This window comes from Manacus vitellinus, unplaced genomic scaffold, assembly GCF_001715985.3.
Source record: "Manacus vitellinus isolate BGI_N305 unplaced genomic scaffold, ASM171598v3 scaffold_16_pilon, whole genome shotgun sequence".
NCBI classification, from domain to species: Eukaryota; Metazoa; Chordata; class Aves; order Passeriformes; family Pipridae; genus Manacus; species Manacus vitellinus.
Window position 1 is genome coordinate 13,489,209 of NW_021939189.1, and position 22,996 is coordinate 13,512,204.

At 37.5% G+C, this 22,996-nt stretch overlaps 2 protein-coding genes across 3 annotated transcripts; both read right to left on the reverse strand.

Moving 5' to 3' along the window:
• Positions 1–67: 67 nt before the first annotated feature.
• DNAAF4 (dynein axonemal assembly factor 4) lies at positions 68–18,904 on the reverse strand. 2 transcript variants are annotated; one of them, XM_029958680.1, is made up of 11 exons: positions 18,823–18,904; positions 9,204–9,328; positions 8,704–8,849; positions 6,283–6,430; positions 5,757–5,890; positions 4,784–5,024; positions 3,935–4,080; positions 3,468–3,577; positions 2,608–2,761; positions 1,508–1,613; positions 68–608 (listed from the first exon to the last, which is right to left on the reverse strand). In XM_029958680.1, exons 4-11 carry the CDS (start codon positions 6,308–6,310, stop codon positions 499–501), a joined length of 1,029 nt encoding a protein of 342 aa, XP_029814540.1. In that variant the 5' UTR covers positions 6,311–6,430; positions 8,704–8,849; positions 9,204–9,328; positions 18,823–18,904; the 3' UTR covers positions 68–498. The 2 variants fall into 2 exon arrangements, with proteins under 2 accessions (XP_029814540.1, XP_029814538.1); XM_029958678.1 differs by lacking the exon at positions 8,704–8,849.
• PYGO1 (pygopus family PHD finger 1) lies at positions 10,158–18,918 on the reverse strand (the record flags this gene model as incomplete). Its single annotated transcript, XM_018069778.2, has 2 exons — positions 10,158–17,074; positions 18,823–18,918. Coding segments are annotated over 2 exons (1,218 nt in total), but the record flags the coding sequence as incomplete, so codon positions are not given.
• Between the last annotated feature and the right edge of the window lie 4,078 nt (positions 18,919–22,996).

Sequence of the window (22,996 nt, forward strand, 5' to 3'; positions counted from 1 at the left end):
AAGCAGCTGGAAGCAACCTTCTCCCTGTTCCAAAAGTACAGAATTTGCACAAAATAATATATATATGTGCATAAAAAATATTTTATTATAAAGACAGAAATCAGTCATAAATGGTATTCAGGAAACAGAAGTCTGCTAAAACTGCTACTGAAAGAAGTGTAGTTGAAATGGTCACAGCTTGGAAAGAACTCTTAACATAATGGAACAGCTTCAAATCCAGTGTTTCAGATTTTCAGGGTAACAAAAATGCTAACAAAAAGCAAAAATATGACAACTCTGTATCAAAATGAAATAATATATATCTAATTATGGTTGTTATAATACTATACTTTCCAAAAAAAGTAATTAATATATCCAATCCATTACCAATTCTGTAAGTGTTTTGAGTGAAGCACAAAAAAAAACTAGTTAACACATACTGAAAAGAAATAAGATTCCTTCTGATGTTCTCAAAAGGCATCTCTGCCAAAGAGTTTCTTTTTTTCATGTTTATTTGAATTAAGAACCTTGCATTGTTCCTTGAATTAGGTGTCGAATCTTCTCAGCATCTTTTTCTATATTTTTATTTTTAGGATCAATCTTGAGAGCTGCTTCATAATCCTGGAGACCTAGTATAGAAACATTAATAAGAATGTCAATCAATAATGCAAGAGCATCCTCTTTAGCAACCACCTGGAAATAACTGTTCCCTAGTCATAAGCATGAAGTATTGATTTTGAGTTTTACTCTTAAGATGATGGAATCAGAATGACATCAGATTTACCTTTTGTCAGTAAATAAACTTATATTTTGTTTATATTATTTTACAAACATTTTAGTGGAAACACTCTACTACATAAACTTTTCAGGTTTTAAAACATGAAAGCAGAGTCTCTTCATTTACATATATATACCTATATATATATATATGTCTGTGCATGACAGGAGTGTTCTGCAGAAGAGAGGAAAAATGAATGACAGAAATGAATATGGGGAAGTAAGGAAAAGAAGACATGAACTGTGAATACTAGGGCTTGAGGGTGGAGTTAGCAAATAATGAGCACAGGAAGTAAAATCTTATTTAACTGTCTTTTTCACAAGGTTTCCAAGTGCAAATGAAGCTGTAAGGGAATGACAAAGTGATTCATAGATAGAAGACAGTAAAGAATGGCCAAAGCTTAGCACTTGAACACTGTCATTTTGAATATCTTCAGTTTCTATTATCAGCTTTCACTCGTAAATTTGCTTTACAAAACTAACTTGATACTCTTGAAGAACTCAGTAGGGACACTGTTAACTCAGGTATTTTTTCAAGATTTTTCAAGTGGAACTGCAATCAGCCAGCAAAATTAAAAAAAAAAATAAGGAATGTAGTATCAAGGTTCATAACAGAGACATAGATTGTATAGAGCTCCTTCAAAGTCATTCCTGAAAACATAAAGGTGTGAGCAGTCCCACTGAACTAAACAGAATTACTTGCTTGTCACTCTAAATTCATGTGCACACTTCCATAAAGTCAAGGCCTCACCTTCAGTATATAACTCCAGCTGACAAAAGGCTGTTCCACGTCTCACATAGGCTTTCACTCGAGCGCCCTCGTTATCAGGAACAGGTGGTGTCAACAGTTCTAGTGCCTTTAGAAATGAGAACACCCAAAGTATTTATAAGAATATTTGCCATAATTTGAGGGGTTTTCTAGTTTACACACACTTCTCTCACCTAATTACTATTATTATACAGTAACATAATAACTATTCAAATAGAAATAACTATTCAAATTCAAACTATACAGCTTGTGAATCTATTCATTAAGATTTGTATCCATCACCCCAGTTTGCTAACTACAGTTACACTGCCATGGCTAAAAACGGACAAATACTATGTTAAATGTTTATTACAGTCAAATAATGTTCTGTTTTCCTACACAATATTACATACCATGTTATTTAAAAAAAAAAAAAAAGACAGCCCTAAAAAAGCACGTGTGTTTTAGTAGTAGTTATAGGAAAAAAAAAAAAAAACCAAGATTCAAGTACTTATTAGTTAAAAAAATAATTCTGGCAAAAATTCCTCCACATTATTCAGGTGCAATTGAGATCACTCCTCCCATTGCACAAATAATGGCTGCTAAAACATCTAGGTGATACAGCCCTTCTTTCAAAATGCCTGGTTTGTTGGGGTTTTTTGAAGGTATCCTGCTCATCACCACCACACCTTTATTTTTCCTTCCAACAAATGAAGCACACCACAGTGTAATAGAAACGGTATCTGTGTATATTTTGTTTTGGGTTTTTTTTATGCTCCAAGTTGAGGGTTTTTTCAAGCGTATATATTGCTTTTCAAGTGTATATATTTTTATCTGTAAAGAAACACATGCTAGTCAACATATGGCCATTTGTCCCAAATGTGTAGAAGCATGGTTTAGAGTTTTTTAATTGTTGTTTTGTTTTAAATTTCTGAAACTTCAGTAATCACTATCAAATTTCAATATTCCAGCATGGCTTCATTATATCAAGTTTGAATTTTAAAATTCCGAATCACACTAATATGTATTTACAGATCCACTTAAAACAGAAACATCACAGTAATAAACCACAATAATGCATAAGATGACAGTATTTTTTATACCTTAGAGGAATCTTCAATAGCTTTGTGTAAATTCCTCAGTTTAAGGTGGCAGGCAGCACGATTCAGGTACAGCAGGGGAAGCTTGTTGTTCAGCCTCACTGCGAGGTTATAGGCATTTACAGCTGCCAGATAGTTTCCCATTGCAAACATTTTGCTAAGTGTTAAACAGAAGGTGAAACGTGCACTTTAAAGAAGGTGATGAACACAAAATATATACCTGCTTATTACTAACAATTCATTTTCAAATATTTGAAGTTTTAGCATCTTTTCCTTGGAAATGCACATTTACAGCCTTTTCTGAGAACGTCACAGTTGAAGTTCAGTCCAACTTGATGCAGACAAAACAACTTACAGACACACACTAAAAAGTCACTGCTTCCAAGCAGCAAAGAACTGTAAGAGGTGGACACAGTTTTGCAGACACAGGACTAGTTTTGAAAGCTTTGTGTATCTGATTGCCTAATCAAACCTTTCTGTATAACACAGCCATATAAATAAACCAGCATTTTTATAAAATTCCTGCAGTTTGTTTTAGACAGATGTTTCACCTCTCCCTAAAGAGTTCAAATGAAAGGAAATCCACCTAGATATAATAGTGCACTGCCTCAACTGCCTTCAAAGAAGAATGATGTGTTTACAATGATTTTGTTCATCGTGGGCTTCAACAACTGCGTCTCACAACTTTATCAGATTCAAACCCCATAAGCTGCCAATAAAATCTCTATTATGACTTCTATGACTACTCTATAGACATTCACCATCTGTGTTTAGAATATATAGAAAATATCAAAACTAACAGTATACAAACACCATAATAATTAATTAAGTTTCAATATATCTTCAAGTGGAATCTAACTTACTTTCCTTTGTCCTTTAACCAATCTGGATTCCTCTCCTCTTCTTTTAAATCTTCCAGCTCAGATAAATCAGCACTTATTGTTCTTCGAGCTTCTGCTTGTTTATGTAGCCACTGTAAGTACAAAATGGGTGAGCATTATTTCTGAAGGAAAAATTCAAATCCAAAAACGAATTTTATCTCTTCACTCACTACTATCAAAAGAATTCTATTTGCCACATATTTTGGACAGAGAAAAATATTTAATAATGTCAGATATGAAAAAGTTCAAAGTTTCCCAATTATTTTATTACCATGAAAAGTCAAGTTACTGCATCACTAATACTTTTTGGGTTACTTGTTTGTTTCTTTATATCTTAATTTAAATGCAACTGCCTTCCTTGGAAGATATATTGCACAGGTTACATTCCTTGGCACAGCTACCATTTTTGTCAACTTACTGAATACACAATAAACAATTCACTACTTCACCTCCTCCTCTTCTGCGACGCGAGATTCTCGCAGAGCTGTAGGAAAAACTCGTGGGGTAAAGTTGACTTTAATTGTAGCAGCAGATCGAGGAGCTGGTAACTGTTCTTCCTTTACATTTGGTGAAAATATACTACAGGAAGCATGACCTATGAAAAGAATTGGAGTACTGGAAATGAAAAAAAAAAATCAAGGAAAAGAGAATTTTCTGATTTTCTACCGAAGTCCAAAGTACACCTAATTTAGGAATGCAACACATTAGGATTAAACCTCTAATAACTTAAGAAAGGTTTAGACTTGTTCTTTTGAAGGGAAGGTTCAAACAATGTTTCTTGTTAATGTAGCCAATAAATAAATGGAATGATAGAGCATCTGTCACAAATGAACTTAAACTCCTCTTACACGTCTATCTCTGTCACTTGTATGATGCTCTGACAACCACAGGAGTTAAAACTAACCTATAAAAGCAAACAAACAAGAAATGAAATATTTTCTGTTGTTTTAGTTCCCTGGATTGGCTCTCCCTAGGACCAAGACATGGGATAGAGAGAGTGAAAGGAGACTGTATATTTCTATGAAATGCAGCAGCAAGGTAACTTAGGGTAACAGGATCTCCACCCCCAGAAAGTCTGCATCACACCCTCAGAAAGGCTTTCTGGTTTACTTTTCTAAAGCTTAGAACAAAACCTGCTCTTGTATTTCCAAAGACTTAAACAAGTGCTAAGAACTCACATGCTTGAGCTCAATAAAGTACCTGAACTTAAAATAACTGCAGACTAATAGAACAGGTTCAGTATGGTGGAGACAAAGATAAATGATGAATTAGAAACACCCAGGAATAAATCATACAACCTTTTGTGGGTTTGGGTCTGCTCTTAGAAGTTCCTTCATTAGGAATTCTAGTTTTGGTCATTTTTTCATTTTTCCTCTCTTTTAATTGCCCTATTTCTTGATGTAATTCCCCTTCTTTTTGTATGCTTTTGTATTTATCAGCATCTTTTTGCTGGTTTTTCCATAACTCCAACTCTTCAGTGACCTTCTGCCGTTCCTTTTCTTTCAGATCTTCAATTCTTTTTCTTTCTGCTTCTTCTAGCTGTTTGAACAATAGACCTCTGAGATCAGATGTTTCACCTGATAATACTAAGATGACTAAGTAAAAGCTACCATTATTTTCCCAGTTTCATATCCAAAGCATAGTGTAACCAATGTGACCATACAAGCAGAATTAACTAAGATGCTTAAAAATGACTGAGAGAGCAAACATTTCGGATTAGCCTTTACAAGTCTCATTCTTTTAACTAATCCTTCTAAACACAAATGAAGTGACCAGAATTTTTACATACATAAAAATTTTGAAGACTGTATCTTAAAAGAGACATAAAAAGCAGAATGACAAACATGCAAACACAAAAAAGACAATGAACAGCAAGTCTGTTATAAAATATAACAACGCAACAAATAAATAAGATTCTTTTTTAAAATCAGTATTTTTGACAGTGCTAAATGACTAAACACCTGCACTGATGCAAAGACCACAAAAGACCAGTTTTTCTACATGACTGTACTCTCCTTTCAATGGCCAAAAATCTGACCTCCTCACCAAAAACTTTCTTTAATATTACTAATAGAAATGGTAACTTCTAAGTACTTTTTCTGTATCAATTTCATATTTGGTAATAAATGTGTTTTAAGTGCAAAGAAATAACCATCACTATAATAAAAATGAGTACTTTTCATATTTTTAAAGTGCGTTTAACCAAGCAGATGCCAGATTAGTTGGCAGTTATTACATGTATGTGTCTTGTAGAGCCCCTTCTAAACCTACCTTCATTGTGGCCTCCAAAGCATATTTTTTGTGTTCCTCTTTTGTAGCTTTTTTTGCTTCTGTCTCCTCTTTTGCCTTTTGTTGGGCTTTTAGAACAGCATTCTCTCTTAGATATTGCAGTTTTTCCTTGTCAGCTTAAAAAAAATAAATAAAAACTATTATGGTCATTTAGGCCTGAAATTCTACTGGTATGTATCATATTCATAAAAACAGGATTCCTTCTGCTACTTTGTCTGGGAAAAGGCAAAATGGTTCCAATTCCACAAAGCACTGTCTATCAAGCCCATCTCCAAAACAGAAAAAACAAGATTTGCTTACACACAAAATATAAGTTTTACAAGAAACATTGTTTTGTTTCATACGTGCTAAATTCAGATGTTCTTTGTTCTCACATACTTTCTATTTTTAATAACAAGGTTTAACTGAGCAGATATGTACCAGCAGGAGTTTCACATTACAGTTTGTAAAATGTTGGCTCAGAATGGGTTTCTTACAGGCAATCTAACTTTCAGAATAGAGAACTTACCATTTTCTAGGGTTAGGGAATCCCACATGGCTGGTTCTTTTTTATACAAAGTGAAGAAAATGTTTCCATTTCCGATCTTTGCTGTGCTATTTGTGTCATCAATAGGAGCATACAAAATGGCTTCAAATAAAAAGGGAGGGATGCTTACCTACAAAAATATAATTTGTACTAATATTTACTGATTTCAATCAACTCTCACGTATTCAAAACACTCAGCACAAGCACACAGTAAATCTCAAGAAACACATACTATTGCAGAACTAATGTGCTTTGTATCCAGTGTGGAGGTTTGTAGAAGCCCAGGGAAGGTGCTTCCTTCCCCTCGAGGGTGGGTCTTCACAAGGTTATATTTCTATTATTTCAATGTATTTCAACCTCTTTATTAAAGAGATTGAAAAAGTTGGTTCTTCAGCACTCCGACAGAAGCCACGGACCTCATAATTAGAATTATTATTCATAATATAAGCAGATGTGTATAATTCAGTCCATTTATGAGACAGTAAAGGCAGGTGACACCTGTTGAGTAGCAAGAGCATTAGCACAGAGAACGAGGAGGGGTAAAGCCATTATCTGTCGCGGGACGGGCATCCAACAGCCTGCAGGAGAGAGAGGGAGAGTATAAAGGCTGTAAGACTATGAGCTCGAGAGCGTTGCCATGGTGTGTGGCGCGTGTGCTCCTCAGCAGAGCTCTGAAGTTACCCGCGCACATCGAGCGGGCAGCCAACAGGGACCCGGTGGGAGAGGGGCGCTGCCGCGCAGCGCTTCAGGATACCTGCTCGAGCAGAAGATGTTGGCGGGGGTGGCCGGGGGCCGGCAGGGCATGGAGAGGAACACGGCGGGTGGGGGTCTGGTGCAGCGGTTGCTCCCGCGGAGTGGACAGGGCATCGCCGACTGGCGGCCACGCGGCCGCCAGGCAAGCGCTTGACTAGCCGGGCCGGCCCGCGGCGCGCAGCGGGACAAGATGGACTTTTCCGCAGGGCCGGGCACGGCGCGGGCCGCCATCGCTCACACCTGGGCGCAGTGCGGCTCTTACAGCCGCTGTCAGCCAAATACGTCTCCGAGAAGAGACGAACTGCTATTAGTTTAGAACTTCTGGTAAAAAAAAAAAAAAATATTAAAAGAAGAGATTGATTTAGCAATACACAGAGTCAGGTTGGAAGGGAACTCAGTGGGTCATCTGGTCCGAGCTCCCTGCTCAGGCAGGGTCATCCCAGAGCACATGGCACAGGATTGTGTCCAGATGGTTCTGGAATATCTCCAGTGAGGGAAACTCCATAGTCTCTCTGAGCAATCTGTTCCAGTGCTTGGTCACTGCGCAGGAAAGGAGTCCTTCCTCATGTTTAGGTCGAACTTCCAGGGCACCATTTTCTGCCCGTTGCCTCTGGTTCTATTGCTGACAGCCTGACTGTTCTCTTGACACCCTCCCTTTAGATATTTATACACAGCCTCTTGTTGAGGCTGATCAGGCCCAGATCCCTCAGCCTTCCTGTTCAGAGAGATTCTCCAGACCCTTGACCAACTTTGTTGCCCTCCACTGGACCTGCTCCAGCAGCTCCATGTCTCTCTCGTACTGAGAAGCCCAGAACTGCACACAGAACTCCCAACGTGGCCTCACCAGGGCTCAGCACACAGGCAGGATCACCTTCCTCAACCTACTGGCAATGCTGGCACTGAAACTTCCAGATGTCCCCTAAAAATAACTGGGTCATACCGGCAGCTCCATGCTATTGCCTCGCAATGCTGTCTGCAGTACTGTCTATGCCAAAAACTCAGGAGGTAATTTTGCACATTGTTGCTCCACATTTCTCAAAACCAGCAACACTGTATCTGCAAAAATAAAGTCTAGTATATAGAAAGTAACTGTTTCTGGGGAATAAGGCTTGAAAGACAAGCCAAGCACAGCTGGATAAAAATTCAGGTATATGGAAGTTCCTCAAAAGTATACCATTACCTAGAACTGCCCGGAAAAATCCGGAACCAAAAAGTCTAGTTTTCCCCCTTTCCTTTAAAATATGACCAAGAAAAATGGAGTTTAACATGGCACACATTAGCTAGGATTACTGATGTGTACCACTGAAAACTTAATTTTTATGTTCTATTACCTATTTCCAAAGCAATTAAATGGTAGTGGTTACTTTTAAGTACTGTGTATATCTCTCTCTATACAGAGAGAGATATAGATATATAAAAGTAGGTATCACAAATATTTAAAACTTTTTCAGAGCAAGAAATCCATTGTAACTGATACGATTTCTGGGTTATTCTCCACCCTCACTCACCCACATCAATATCATCTGGATGAATGCTTGCATCTATTGGAATCCAAGAAGTGAATTAAATTCCCCATTCCCAGAGTATTCAAAATATGTAGCAGCATTGGCTAGAATTGTTATAATGCAATAGTAACTCAAAATCTCCTACCACTCCAGAATGCAGCTGTAGTCATCCAGAACACATCCTTCAGTTATGGAAAGTTCATTCATGGACTGTAAGTCTTAGATTTTTGAGTGCTGGTCTTCTGCCTTGGTCACCCAGGTGTCATTTTTAGTTTAATCACAGAGAATATACTGAAATGAAGCAGCTTATTATTTATTCCTGCTAGAAGGACTATACTATTCATACATGCTTTACAAGACAGGACACGGTTATGGTTACCAGTATTTGGTCTTCTTAAGTTACACAAAAGAGCTCCAATACAGCAACAAAAAGTCTATTTACTTAAAAGCCAGATCTCCAGTGCAAAGCTTGCAGAAGACAAAGCAAATACCACTAACACACTTTTATGCCAAAGTAGCAGATTTAGCTGCTAAAAGAGACAAAAGGGACTCAGCAAGGTCTCGAATCAACCTTAAAAGTCTTGTATTGATGTACATCTACAGAAACACCTCCTCTGTCCCACACACTCCACATCACAGGCTTACCTGGACAAATGGCTGCGCTCTCACCATGACACACATGCAAAGAGAGGCCCATTCGGGATCGTTCTTCTGTTGGCATTAATCTTATCAGTCAGAAGTTTGTAGTGAAAAGTTTCCAGTGCAAGAAACTTCATAGTGAAAAGAAAAATTATTCAGTTAAAAACCTAATTCCTAAATTCCCATCTCCTGTGCTATGAAGGATAGAGATGTACATTCCACACAAATCTTAATAATATTAGTAATATTCTGGACCTTCCAGCTGCTAATACACACATTCATCTTTTACGGGGTTATTTCACTTCTAATGGTGTCAGAGGCTTTAATATATGGGGGGAAAAAATCCTTTAAATAGCTTACACTTTCTTATCTTTAATTATTAACCTTTTTTTCTCCCATCCTTTCTAAATTCTCTCTCTTATCCCTCCCTATCTTTCACAAAAAGAAGGAACATTTTATGAGACTCTGTTTATTACAATAAAATGTTTTGCATGTGTAGCTTGGGACCACCTGTATCAGTTGCTTTTAAATAGTATTGGCAAGGCAGTGATTTGGTATGTGTTAGTTCTGGCATTTTAACTAAGAGGAAGAGCTTTGTAATAAATTTATAAATTGGAATAAATAATTCTTTGATTAATCTCTTCCCAAGAGCAGAAAGTTATTTTAAAAAAATAAATCTATTCAGACAAATGGTGCTCAAGCCTTCCCTCCCATCCTGTAAAGAAAGAAATGGGGCTGAAGGTGCAAGACCTCTTCTAATCTGCTTTGAAGTTACTTCAGATTAACACCTTTACAGAACAGCAGGGCTCTCCAAGAGAGGCAGGAACTGTCTTTTCTGATCAGTATGACCTCATACTGTTTCTTGCAGGACTACACCTAATCCAAATGCATTTTCCCAGGCAAAACGGTAGAAGAGTCAATCTAGGCATTACATCATCTTCAGAAAAATCAACAGGCAACTTCCCCGCAAAAATTATCTTTATTTTAAAAGGAACTGAAACCAGACAACAGAAAGCAACAAAGTTACATACAGTGCCAGACAAAATCTACCATATACATTTTCCAAGAACACTTGAATCAGATTCTGATATATGTTCTTCTGAAAGGTAAAAATGTCACACCATTATTAACAAACAAAAAAAAAATTAAATGTCAACAATCTTAATCATCTTATATTTTGCATTGTTTGGATGGCAGTAGATTGGTAACTTGCCTTTTTCAACTCACCTTTAACACTGAAAGGACAATGTGGACAAAAAAATTCCAAGTCAGAAGGCCCTGAAGAACACAGTATTTGCTCTAAAGGCCACATAAAAAAGTTTGGAGGAAAGGCTATCTTTTAAATAAAAATCCCTAACAACTCTCTTATTTCACGCCTCAGAAAAAAAACTATCAAGAAAGGAAAAAAAAAAAAAGAGGAAATATATTATAAGTTTGCCCTCCTTAAGTTATATGGAAGTTCAGATTTAGAGCATCCTGCAGAGCAGAAGATGAGTGTCTAGGAACAGACATGACATCTCTCAGGACTCCAATCCCAAACTGTCTCCAGTACAGCAATTCCTGAAATACAGTGCACACATCTCCAAGTAAAAAGGTGGGGTAGGATCAAAAACTATTTTGAGACAGACTGTTTGAAGATGAAAAGGAAAATTAATCATGTATGGCAAACAATACAGAAATAGGTATTCCCAAGGTGTTGGGATAAGCCATTTCTGAACCAGGAAACTAAGGGCAACACTGAATACTTTAAGTTATAGGCAGCACCTCTAAGGGGCTGAACACCATTCAGAATTAATTACCTCAGAATTGATGAGACACAACACTAGGCCACTAAAGGGACCCTTTTTTATATATAAAGCAAGAAATTCAGAGGAGCTCCATATAAAGAAGTGAATGTGCATAACTCAAGATGTAGTGTAGGATATTATATTGCCTTAAAGAGTTCTGCTAAGTACACTTAGTTTCCAATTTTAAGGAAGAGTCTATTCTAATATAGAAAGCTTCAGACAAAACTTAGCAATTGCAGAATAACTTGAAAATACATCCAGTTCTACACCCTCCTGTATATATCTAATCACATCCAATAGATTAAAAAATTATATGCTTTGTAAACCAAGTAAAGAGTGTTAGAATAGAATTTTCACACCCATGAGCTGATTACCAAATATTCACCCATTTGTCATTGGATAATATTAAAAATTCATACTTACAGTTATGGTAACAAGATGACAATGCACACCAGTGCTGTGTGTTCTGAAAGGTACTTAGTTTTAATTATCATGAATTGCTACCACCTATCAAACCTCATTCTATGCAAGATACCACACCAGCTACCAATCCATAAACAATAATTTTTCACATACTTCATAGAGTAGCTTAAAACACATCATGGTATGAAATAATTTGTATTACATAGTAATTTAATCCCTGGCCACAGGGCTAATGCTGGACAAAGTCTGGAAACTTTTCCAATTTGAATTACATACATTAACTTTGCCACACAACACAGCACTAATGCATGTATTACATCAGACATGCTCTAATTTAAAATCAAAACAAAAGAGTTGCTGCAAAAATACATGTCACCAATGTGGAACACATTCAAGATTGTATAAAAAGTACTGAACTGATATCCCAAAACAGGTATATTTAAGCAGTACATAAGGAAAGATCAGTTTTAATATGAAACAGTCATTTAAGTCACATACAACATGATAAGAAGCATGACTTTCCTTTTTAAAAATGTTACACCAATACTTTTACTGCCAGGCAATGTTTATTTATAAAATGAAAGGGATGTACTTAATGCAGATAATGTGTTATCATATCAAGCTGGAATAAAGACAAATGTTAAAAAGGTGCTACATTTGAACACCACTGATTTTGTAAAAATCTCAAACCATAAAAGCATTTCACTTGCAAATATCACAGGCCCCAAACTGCAAACACTTTGAAACATTCTTGACTGTGTGCATGCAGCTCCACGGACTTCATTAATTCTCACATGCTTGAAATTAAGCCTGAAAAATGTGATTACAAAACTGGTTCTTAGATTAAAAACTTCAGAGGTCACAAAGTATAATCTTCTTTGAGCAGCCCCTAAAAATTATATTTTTGCTTTAAGTAGAGCAAACTTCATTACTTTTCTCTAGTTTCTCGCATCTGAAGATCTCAGATAATAACTAGGCCTCTAAACAACCTCAGGAAGTAAGGATTAGTCTAATCTGCTGAAAGAGGAGACTGAGGCAGGCATAGTTAACCTGCTTGCCTCAAGTTGTAGAAGAGGTCAGTAAAAGAGCAAGAAACAGGATTTTTGGTATCTTATATACAGCACTGTCACTTACCCTGACCAATAAAACAAATGTTTTAAAGAGAAAAGTACATGTTTTCTCATTTACAAGTGATCACTTGCAAAAAACCTTAAAGTATTAAGGACAAGACAATCCAGTTTATACTTATTTATTTCAGCCCGGGGAAAAAAAACCAACAAAAACATTTTGGGCAATATAGGCTGCATTTCTGACCACGACAAGGAACTATTTAAAAGGGACATGGGCACTTTCCATAAAAATGTTAAGGTTTGCAAGACTTACAAAATCTTTGCAATATTTTTGGTGTGCAGCACCAGTACAGTCTAAGTCACTAGTAATGAAAGAAGCACATGATAGTTCAATACAAATTGTTTCATGTAGAATATTACAAAACCCCTCACCTACTCTAGTCAACCCTCCCTCCCTCCCACCCTTCTATAACTAACTTCTAATTCTAATCAGCTGTCATTTTTCTAGGACCTTACTAATTAAACATGATTGCTGTTTCTCCTGTGCATACTTGAACTACTACTAGTCAATACATGCAGAGAAAAACAAAATATAACCCTCTCTCTAGATAAAGAGTTCAAGTATGCCAAGAGTGTATCAGTAGGGCGAGCATATCAGCTGGATGACTTTTGGAGATCTTCATCAGTCATATCTCCATAATCAGTGTGCTAACAAGTTTGGGTTTTGTTGTTCACTTGGTTTTATTTTTTATACTTGACATTTGCTAATGCCTTGAATTTGCAGGTTAACGAATGCAGAAAATTTACTGGGTTACAAACCCAACATAGTACCAGTTTGGAAAAACCAAAATAAATTGTTAGAATAAGTTTCACAAATACACAGTTTAAGGCCTTATGAAATGATATTCCAGTTGACTTTAAGTTTTTAAGAACACTAATGCCTTGACAGCTAATCTAGAAAATACTCGCCTAATTTCACGTAGGGTCAAGGAACAAAATTAAGAAATACATGGCTATTTTAAATAAAATGTCTGCTTCAAAATATTGAACCATTAATCGGACTTCTGAGAAAAAATGCCCCAAAAATCTTCTCACAACAGGCATGGGGTGTGGGAATGGGAAAGGTAACAATATCATCATTGGTTTGTTGAATTTTCACTGAGCACATTTTTTATTTCATTTATGTTGCTGTAGGTGTGAACCAGCTCCACTACTTTCACAGTGCAAATTGTTGCAGAGATTAAACTGATTCCCAGAGGAACAAATCTATCTAAACAAGGTTTGGTTTAATTGCTACTTTAGGTACCAAAAGCAAATTCTAACAGTCTGTCAGTCATTAGGAAAACTACTGAAGAATAAATCTCTTTAACAGAGGTTGTTGCTTGGTTGGTTTTTGTTGTTTGTTTTTAAATATCACACCTCTAACAAAACAAGATTAAGTCTGGTTTCTGTACTAAATTAAAGCAACTGGTGATGAAAACAGAAGCCCTTGATCTGCCTTACAGTTTCTTTACATCTCCATACAGGAAATCCTCAAGATATGAAATATGTCATTTACACTTCAGACATTATTTTCTTTTTCCTGATAAGAGGCAAGAAAAAAAAAAGGGGGAGGCAATACTGCACTTACCCAGCAAAAATTTTCACTTTTAAAATAAAACAAGAGAAGTTATGCAGGTCTGCACAGTATCTTCCAGGAATGTACCACAGTAGAGCCCATTTAAAATCAAACACAACGGTGAACTAGCAAACAGGCCTCACTTTTCACTCATTAGCATAGCTTATCATAAAAACTACCTCTTTACTTTGATGACTGTATTTTATATCAGCTCCTACATCGCTCATCCTCACAGACTTGAAAAATTTATCTCATTAAGGAACGTGACTGGCACCTGTAAGCTTGACATATGATTTAATTCCTGTTTAAAGACTGTTTCCAGCACGGTGGTGAGTATTACAGGCAGAGTCTGTTATTACAATGCCTCCTTTTATTAAGTCAGAACAACACTTCTCTCTAAAGAAACACTTCTTCAGTTGCATATGCAACTTTATCACGCTAAGGTTGAACTGTTCAAGGCTAGATGTTTCCCCACATTAAAAAAAGGAGAGTTATTTTTGAGATCAAGAATAAGATCAAATTACCTATATTAAAATAGAATTCTTAGCATCACACATGAAGCTCTACTGTCATTCATACTTGTCAGCAGGATATCAGGTTTAGCAAAGAAGCTTAAACTCCTGATTACTTACTCCTGAGCTAAACTCACCTGATATGAAAGCCATATTTTCTTCCTTCACCCTAGATTTCCCACCCCCTCAGTGCAAGACTGGCTGAGGCAGTGGTGGGGATTTAGTTTTAAGTCTGTGCTGGCCAAATTATCATGCAATTCAGAGCCTGTGCAGAGCACACTCCATTGCCTTGCACCCTCCTTCGTGCCAAGTGGACTGTGTAAGCTCTGGGTGACTGAGCAGGTTCCAGCCGAAAGCCCTGGAAGACGGGCAGGATTTTCCATGCACTAGTTCATTCACAATTCTTAGGCAGCACTGAGGCAGGAGACTGGAACCACCAGTGAGAAAGGATGAGAGAGAGGTGCATAACTGCACAACCATGACACATGCAGACACCGTATCCTAATGTATGTGCTCAAGATAAATGAATTGAGGTTACATATGCAACCCTAATTTTGGCATTCTCTAGATTTAAAGCACTGGACTTTATAAACTCGATCTGTTCTTTTTCCAATTTAATCATATTTCATAACTATTTCCAAATACTGCAAGACCCAGCAAGAGCCTTCAGCAAGTAAGTGTTTGCTGAGAAGTCAAAAGAGATTATTGCCTTTTCAAGGAAATAGAAATGTGTAAGAGTTAGCGGGTTTCATTGTGTTACTAAGCATGAATTCATCAATTTTTGAATAGCATGTTAATGCTTTACTTCAGAAAATAGGAAAAAGCACATACAAAATTCTCTGTATTTACCCTAAAATAACAACTATTAGTACTGCACATTCCTCCATGTCATCTCCACTATATTCAAAGAAAGGCTAGCAAGAACATCACCATACATTCATGCCAAAAAAAAAAAAAAAAAGTAATGAGTACTTGCAAATATAGTACCATTAAAACTGAGCACTAAATGCTAGTGTTAGTTAACACATTAATACTAGCAAATTAGGGCTATTCATACAGGCACATTTTTTCCTTCAATAAAATTGTCAATGCACATTCTACTTCTGATCAATTGTCAGTTACAGTTCAATCAGAAACAAAAATATTCCATCCTGTGAAACATTTGCACACATAAAACTAAGAATCCAAAAGCTGAGATGGAAGTTTATGAATGAAAACAGATGAGGGGAAAAATAAGATGACAGCAATCAAACACAACTGATTGTCTGCAGAAAGTGAAGTAGCCAATTTGTAACCGAAACTTCATAGAAAGTATTTCATCCACCCCCACCACCAACTGAGGCTGTCAGCCCTCTGTGTTCAGTGCAGGTGGTCCTGCAGTCTCTCTCGTGCGCATCAACTGGACATCTTTGTCAGCCATGCAAGTATCACAGCCCCAAACCGCCGATGCTTCTGCCGTGAGAAGGCCGTACGCTGACTCCGTCATGCCCGTGCAGATCCGATGAAACCATTTCTGACAAGAGGCTTCACACAGGATGGCATCCTGGTCATCATTAACTTCATGGGTACAGATCCCACATGGATAGACAGGTTCAGAGGATGAGTGACCATGACGACTGGGATGAAGGGGTGTTTTGTTGCTCTTTTCAGAGTTGCATCCTTCAGCAGCACCTCGGGGCTGGCGGGACTTACTCTGAGTCCCATTGGAATGCCCAGCATTGGTGTTATCAGCACTGTTGGAATGGCTATTATCCTGATTTACCACATTGTTTCGAGTAACATTTTTTAGGTCACTGTTACCTTGACTCACAATGTCCTCTGTCCTGTGATGATGCTGATGAGCAGCAGTGTTCTGGCTGGATGCTTTGCTTGCACCTTGATTAAAGTCTTGCTTCTGTGCTGATGATTTTGTCTGGTTGTATGTGTTTGGTGGAGGAACAAAAGAATGGTTTGACTCTAGTTGAGAATTTGGAAAATTTGGATTGTTTCCAGGACCAAAATTAGATGGTACATCAGGGTAAGGTATCTGACCAGAATGGCCAAAGTTCTCCCCAGGATTTGGCCTGAAATGCTGAGCAGGCATACTGACATTTTGATTTATCTGACCACCACTATAAGGGGGCTGATTCCCAAAACCTGGGTTATCATGTGGACCAAAGCTGAAAGAGTGAGGTCGACTAAAACCCATGCCCACAGGGTTTTGAGGAAGAGGATGTGGTTGGTTTCTGAGGGAGTAAGAACCACCGTATGGCGAGGACACTCTGGGCAGCATGTGAGGTGGCATTCTGAAAGTGTTATAGCCTCCAAAGCCAGGATAACCAGGATTACTAAAGTATGGATTTCCTGAAGGAAGCGGTTTATAAGACACAGTATTATAGTTGTCATCAAATGGATTTGCAGCTACAAGGTGGTCAGAGCTTGGATTCGGCGGTGGAGCATATTCAGATGGAGGAGGAAATGATGATCCCTACAAATATTTTAAATACAACATTTCAATTAGTTTTAGTATTTGCCTGCAAGACAGACCAACCACAAAGGTCCTGGATTACCAACACTACTGCCGAAAGAACTGTTCAGCTGTTGTGTAAAACTCACCCGCTGTATTCTGCCAGGCTGTCTGAAATTTCAGTACAGAGGCAAGAGAGGAGTCTGTGCTCCAGATAATATGATGATTTATAGTAGTCTCTGTGTTTTAAAAATTTTGCAGTTGCACAACCGTGCTTCTGAAAATACTATTTGATATGTGACTTCTATTTCTTAACCTTTTACAAAAGACAAGCAAAATACAGACAGCCAAGTGCCACAAACACATGCACAAAGTATTTCCAAATGTTGAAGAGCAGATTTAAGCATTTCCTTAGTCTCATTTTGGGTTGATGTTACTGAATATAGGCCTCTTAAGACACCCTACTTCTACAAGGATATAAACCTAATGTTGCTATAAACCTAAAAAAGGCATATAGAATATAGCAGTCAGCAGATTGGTATTTTCTATACTCTGCAGAATATTCTACACTCTGTAGATTTCTGTACAAAAAAAGAGGCCTTCAGTGATTGTGGACAGTCTGCAAAGCATAGTCAGTAGGCATAAAATACAAGGATTATGCTCTGGTTACAGAGCCCAGAAGCTGTTCAAATGTCACCAAAGTGGCTATACAATTGAAATTCATTCTAGACTAGCCTGTAGGGAACATCTACTGAGTTCACCCTACATTAACTGTGCTCACAGAAAGCATTTCCTCGTAAGTACTAATAAACTAAGATTGAGCATTTATTTAAAAAAAACCAAAAAGGTAAAATTTGCTGCACTGTAAATGCAGTAAGGTACACTGCATTTTCTTACACCAGGTAAGAAAAGAACAGAAGCTAGTCTGCATAGCCTCTGGAGTTATTATCATTCCAGAACACAAGGAAAGTTCCACCATGATAGAAGTCTGAAACCTTTTAGAGTAACTGAATATTTCTCAGAGCAGGTTTCACCATGACTACTTTAAAACAAAACAAAAATTAAGAGAACAGATCCACATCTCAATGGACTGTGAATAAGCCTAACAGAAAGTGATTGTTTGACCTATACAAGTACAGTTACTCTCACTGGGCAGTACCAAACTAACAGATAATCTCACTCAAAGGTGAATGAACACACAATGGGAAATTCTGCACTACAAGTATCCAACTGCTTAAGATATTTTGTATTCAGGTTTTCTTTTCTAGGAAGAAAAACTGCATAGAAATGTCAAATTGCAGGGATTCACTGGAAAGGAGCTATACTTGCCTCACAGCTTTTGCTTGAAAATAACTTCAGAAGTATGCCAAGAATTTAGTCAAAGCATTAGCAAACTGTTCTGATTCATTAGCCCACAAACTTACACATAATGAAATGAAAGTAAAGAGAGAAGTAGTCTCATGGCAACTACTCATGCTGTACAGACTTCTACAAATGGCTACAAAGTCATTAAAAAAAAGTCTGTCTCAGAATCAAATCCATATGGTAAAAATACAAGTTGCTGCAGTCACTCTGTGCTCCTGTCTTTATAGGTCTATGGCAACCTACAGAGATTAAAATAACTTTAGTGCCAAGAACTACTATTAGGAATATTTTGTACACAGCTGCTATTTGTGACAACAGACTGATACTCTGAACAATGTGAGACAGTCACACCAGCAAACAACATTTGAGCCCTCTATTTATTAAGAAATCAAAAGAGAATTTACCTGTGTATTTCCTTTCCGTTTTTTCTTATCAGGGCTTCCAAGTTGAACTCCTGGTCCTCCTAACCCATCCAATCCACTGTCACCACCTACAAAATTTCAATCAGTGCAATAGTGCATTAGTTTTCTTACAGACCACATTGCAAGTTTGCCTCTGACTGCCATAGCCACAGATATTTGTTACAAATACTGAACTTACAATGTAAAGCAGCAGAGTTAATGTAAGTCCTTAAGGAGCAAACATCTGGACATAAGTTAACATACCTCCTATGTGCTCTCTTACTCTACTGCCACTTTAACAGCCAATTCATGCTCATTACTGTGGGAATAAACATTTCCATTTATTTTATGTTTATCTGTCCCTTGGTTCTTAACAACTCCACTTCAACAGTCAGAAGTATTTCTTGTTTGCATAACTCATAAAACTTTCAAAGGAACTGCATAACACCATGCCTAAGATTCACCTCTTATTTAACTTACACAGACACAGCATTTATCAAACTCACTGTGGCAACAGACAACAGTGTGTTACAATCCACCGTGAAGGAAAAGCAAACAGTAGCAGATTCATGAACGAAAACCACCAAAAACCTGCCGTGTTGTTTAGAGAGATCTCCAGTTTATCAGATCTAAATTTCACTAAATGCAAGACTTGATCCAACAAAAAGACACCTGCCAAAAATGAGAGGGGTTCTAAGTGAACCTGCCCTACTCTGCAGAAACCTCACAGAATAACTGAGCAAGGCTCTGGCACAAAAAGAAATAATGTTCATTTCATTGGTCACTCAATCAGACTTTACCCTGAGCAGTACAAAGAGATATCTGTACTTCACCTGGGATTCTTCTTCACCTTTCATAACAGCAGGACAAGCTCTCAAAGTTGTATAAATCGTGGCTTTCATTTTTAAAGCCCTAGTCAGACTGAGGATGAAAAAAAGAATAAAAAATCTAGCACACTCATTATCCCAGTCAGTCTGTCTTCATGGGGCTCAAGCGAAATTGCCCTCATTTGGGAATGCAAGGAAAACCCTGAGCTGAAGTACAAAAAGCATTATCAGGTGATATGACAGCAACACATGTTACATTAATAACATCATTACATTCATAAACTATGTTAAATTTTTTCCCAGGGCCATTAATATAATAGCTTTTTTTCTCTTTTATATAAATAACAGGATAGAAGAATAAGCAGGCAATCCAACTTAAAAATCTTATTGTTTTTTGTTTACAACTCATATTCAGAATACAAGTCAAACTTTATCAAGATGCAAGCACACAGCTGAACACACAGGTCTTTATTACCAAAAGCAACCTGAAGATAACTGTGAATTACCAACAGAATTATGCAAAGCAGCATACGACATTACACTGCTCTGTGTTAGACAAGTGTTCCCAGCAGACAGGTAAACCAGCTTTAGGACTATTCAGTAAGTAACAAAAAAATCTCTTCTCACAGGGGCAAAGCAGACTTACTGTATACAGAATGAAATATCCAGCAGTTATTTCAAATACTCCTGATCAAAGGAGGCCCGGCAAATTTTCACTCCTTGCACTTCCTTTCTCCTTGCCTCCTTTTTTTTGAGGTTTCATGGAATTTACCAGTCCTACCTCAAGTCACAATCCAGCTCTACCTCTGCTTTATTAAGTTCCTTTTGGCTTTAGCTGTCACTGTTGAAATTTAATTTCATTTTTCATCATACATAAGGAAGATATATGGACATCCCAGATCAACACCTACCAAATTTTAAGTCTGAATTTCAAAGACAAGGGCATGAAGTCACCATCAGGTTCTCAAAATAAACTCACACTTGCACACAGCATATTGTGGTCTAACCTGCCATCAGAAAAACTAGGGATTACTCTTTCAAAGAGTCCTTTTTGCCTTGTTTTAGACTATAAAATCCTGTGTCTACTTAGTGTGCTATGACAGATTGCCACTGCATTACCTGTAGATATCAAATAATCACAGCATAAATTTTTACATGAGGAATGATGGCAAATTTCCCTTAAATTTCAACTCTATAAGTCATTTTGATAATCTACTTTCTCAAAACTGTCCCTGCACTTTCATTAAGCTTCTTCTGCAGCATTTATATAAGTTTACACTAAATTCAGTGCAAGATTGTACTGTGAGCACCAATCCTCACAACTGCATAAAACACACTCCTGTTCGTGGCCCCACACTTTTAATGCACCAACGACTTTAACCACTGTTAGCAAAATATTACAAATATCCAGATTTCTTTTAATAAAGTCAACAACTAGCAGCACAGACATTAGTAAATCTGTGATCAAGCAGAATACTGAGGATCATATGCAAATGCTGGTTTACAGTAGTATAAATTAAAACTTTAGAGAATTACGTACAAATTTCCCTCTCAGGGATATCATTCTTCAAAAACATAAGTATATGAATATTAGAATTCCAGTGACAAGTTCCATCAACTTCTACCTGAATTACTTACATGGGTGAAGCCATTCATTTGCCTACGTTTACAGAAGTGAGTCCTGCATCTGGAAAGGCACAAAGCTTTTGTATTTTCAGTTCTCACCGTGTGAGGCCAATGATTTGATTCAGCCCTGAGAATTTATATTTTCCCTGTGGATTCTATAATGATTTAATTTATACATGAAAGGAAACAGAATGTTAGTCCTAGCATACCTCCAAAAAAGAGTGAATAAGGCTCATTTTCATGCAGCCAAAATAAACTTTCCACAAAGTCACTTTTGGTATCTACCACATAGACTTTCATTAAAGGTGTACTGAGCACTTTGGAATGCTGCACAAATGAAAAATTATTTCATTGTCCAAGACTAGTTTTTCAGGCAAAAATACAATCCATTTGACTGGGACATCAAATATCTAACAAATCTAGAGATATAAATTCATATCTGATAACTATGCCCGTACTAAACTACAGATCAAATTTATTTCAGCCATTCACATTTGGGCAAAGGAGAAGAGGTAAGCCCTGTATTCTTTTTCACTTCATACATGCACAAGATGGACATCTTCAGTGTTAGTCAGAACTGCAACTTGTAGTTTTGTTTACATATTAAGAGTTTATGACTTTGCATGTAATTTATGCCATACTTAATATACTGCAAATACACTATGGAGTATTTTCATACTCACTGACGAATCTCTGTCTAGGTTTCTACAGGAAGGATGCCAGAGTCTTTTTAAACAGTGATTTATCTCAGTAAGAACGTTTTCCCAAGAAACATAAATGGCTGAATAAACTTTTCATGATGGACAGAAAAACTAAAAATGGTCTAATTTCACCCAGATTTGGTGAGCCTATGCTGTGGCCCTGACACTGTAAACAGATTCGATATTAAGCGGTAATCTCGTGGAACTTGGTGGGTAACTCAGGCATGTGAAACCATATATGCTTAAATATTTGCAGAATCGGGGCTTGAGAGTGGAGGAGTCTAATGAATCCCAGTCTCCTTTGTAACGCTGTTGTGTGCTTTCACTCCCTCAAGGTTGCAACCCAGCTGTTACTAGAACAGTTTCAGAAAAGCAAACTGTAAATCTGTGACAATATGCATATCGGAATCTGCACCTTTCCCCACTTACCCAACCAGGAAAAAAAGCTTAAAACATCAGGAACAATAGAATGCCAGAGGCAAAATAGGAGGCGAGAAAAAGAGAAGCACTAAATGGCAGATTTTATAATTTTGCCATGATTTTCACCCAACTCAGTCACTCAGCCTGCCGCCTTTCATCATTTCATTCAGAAAAGCATTTCTGTTTTTAAGGGCTATAAGGACACAACTACCGCCACGCAGGCTGATGTGCCACTGCCATTAAAGTCGGCTGCACTGCCGAACTCGGAGGAGACGCCGCATTTCTACCCTTCTCCCTACACCTTCGAAAGAAACGCACATTCCAAACCTCACCAGAGCCACACACCGGTGCTATTAATAAAGAACACTATTTCGATTTTTTTTTTTTCATTTCCCGAGAAGGGAAAGACAAAACCTCAACAAGACTCAAGCATAAGAGCCGAGACCGGGGGTAGAAGAGCGAACACTCAAGTGTAATTTATGAGCTCTGCATCAGCACGAACTCGGACATGTGGCCCCGCCGCCGTATTCCCTTGCACCAGCAGTATGCTCGCTGCATACTAATGCGCCGCACATCCCCAGACACAGCGGAGCCAGGACCGCA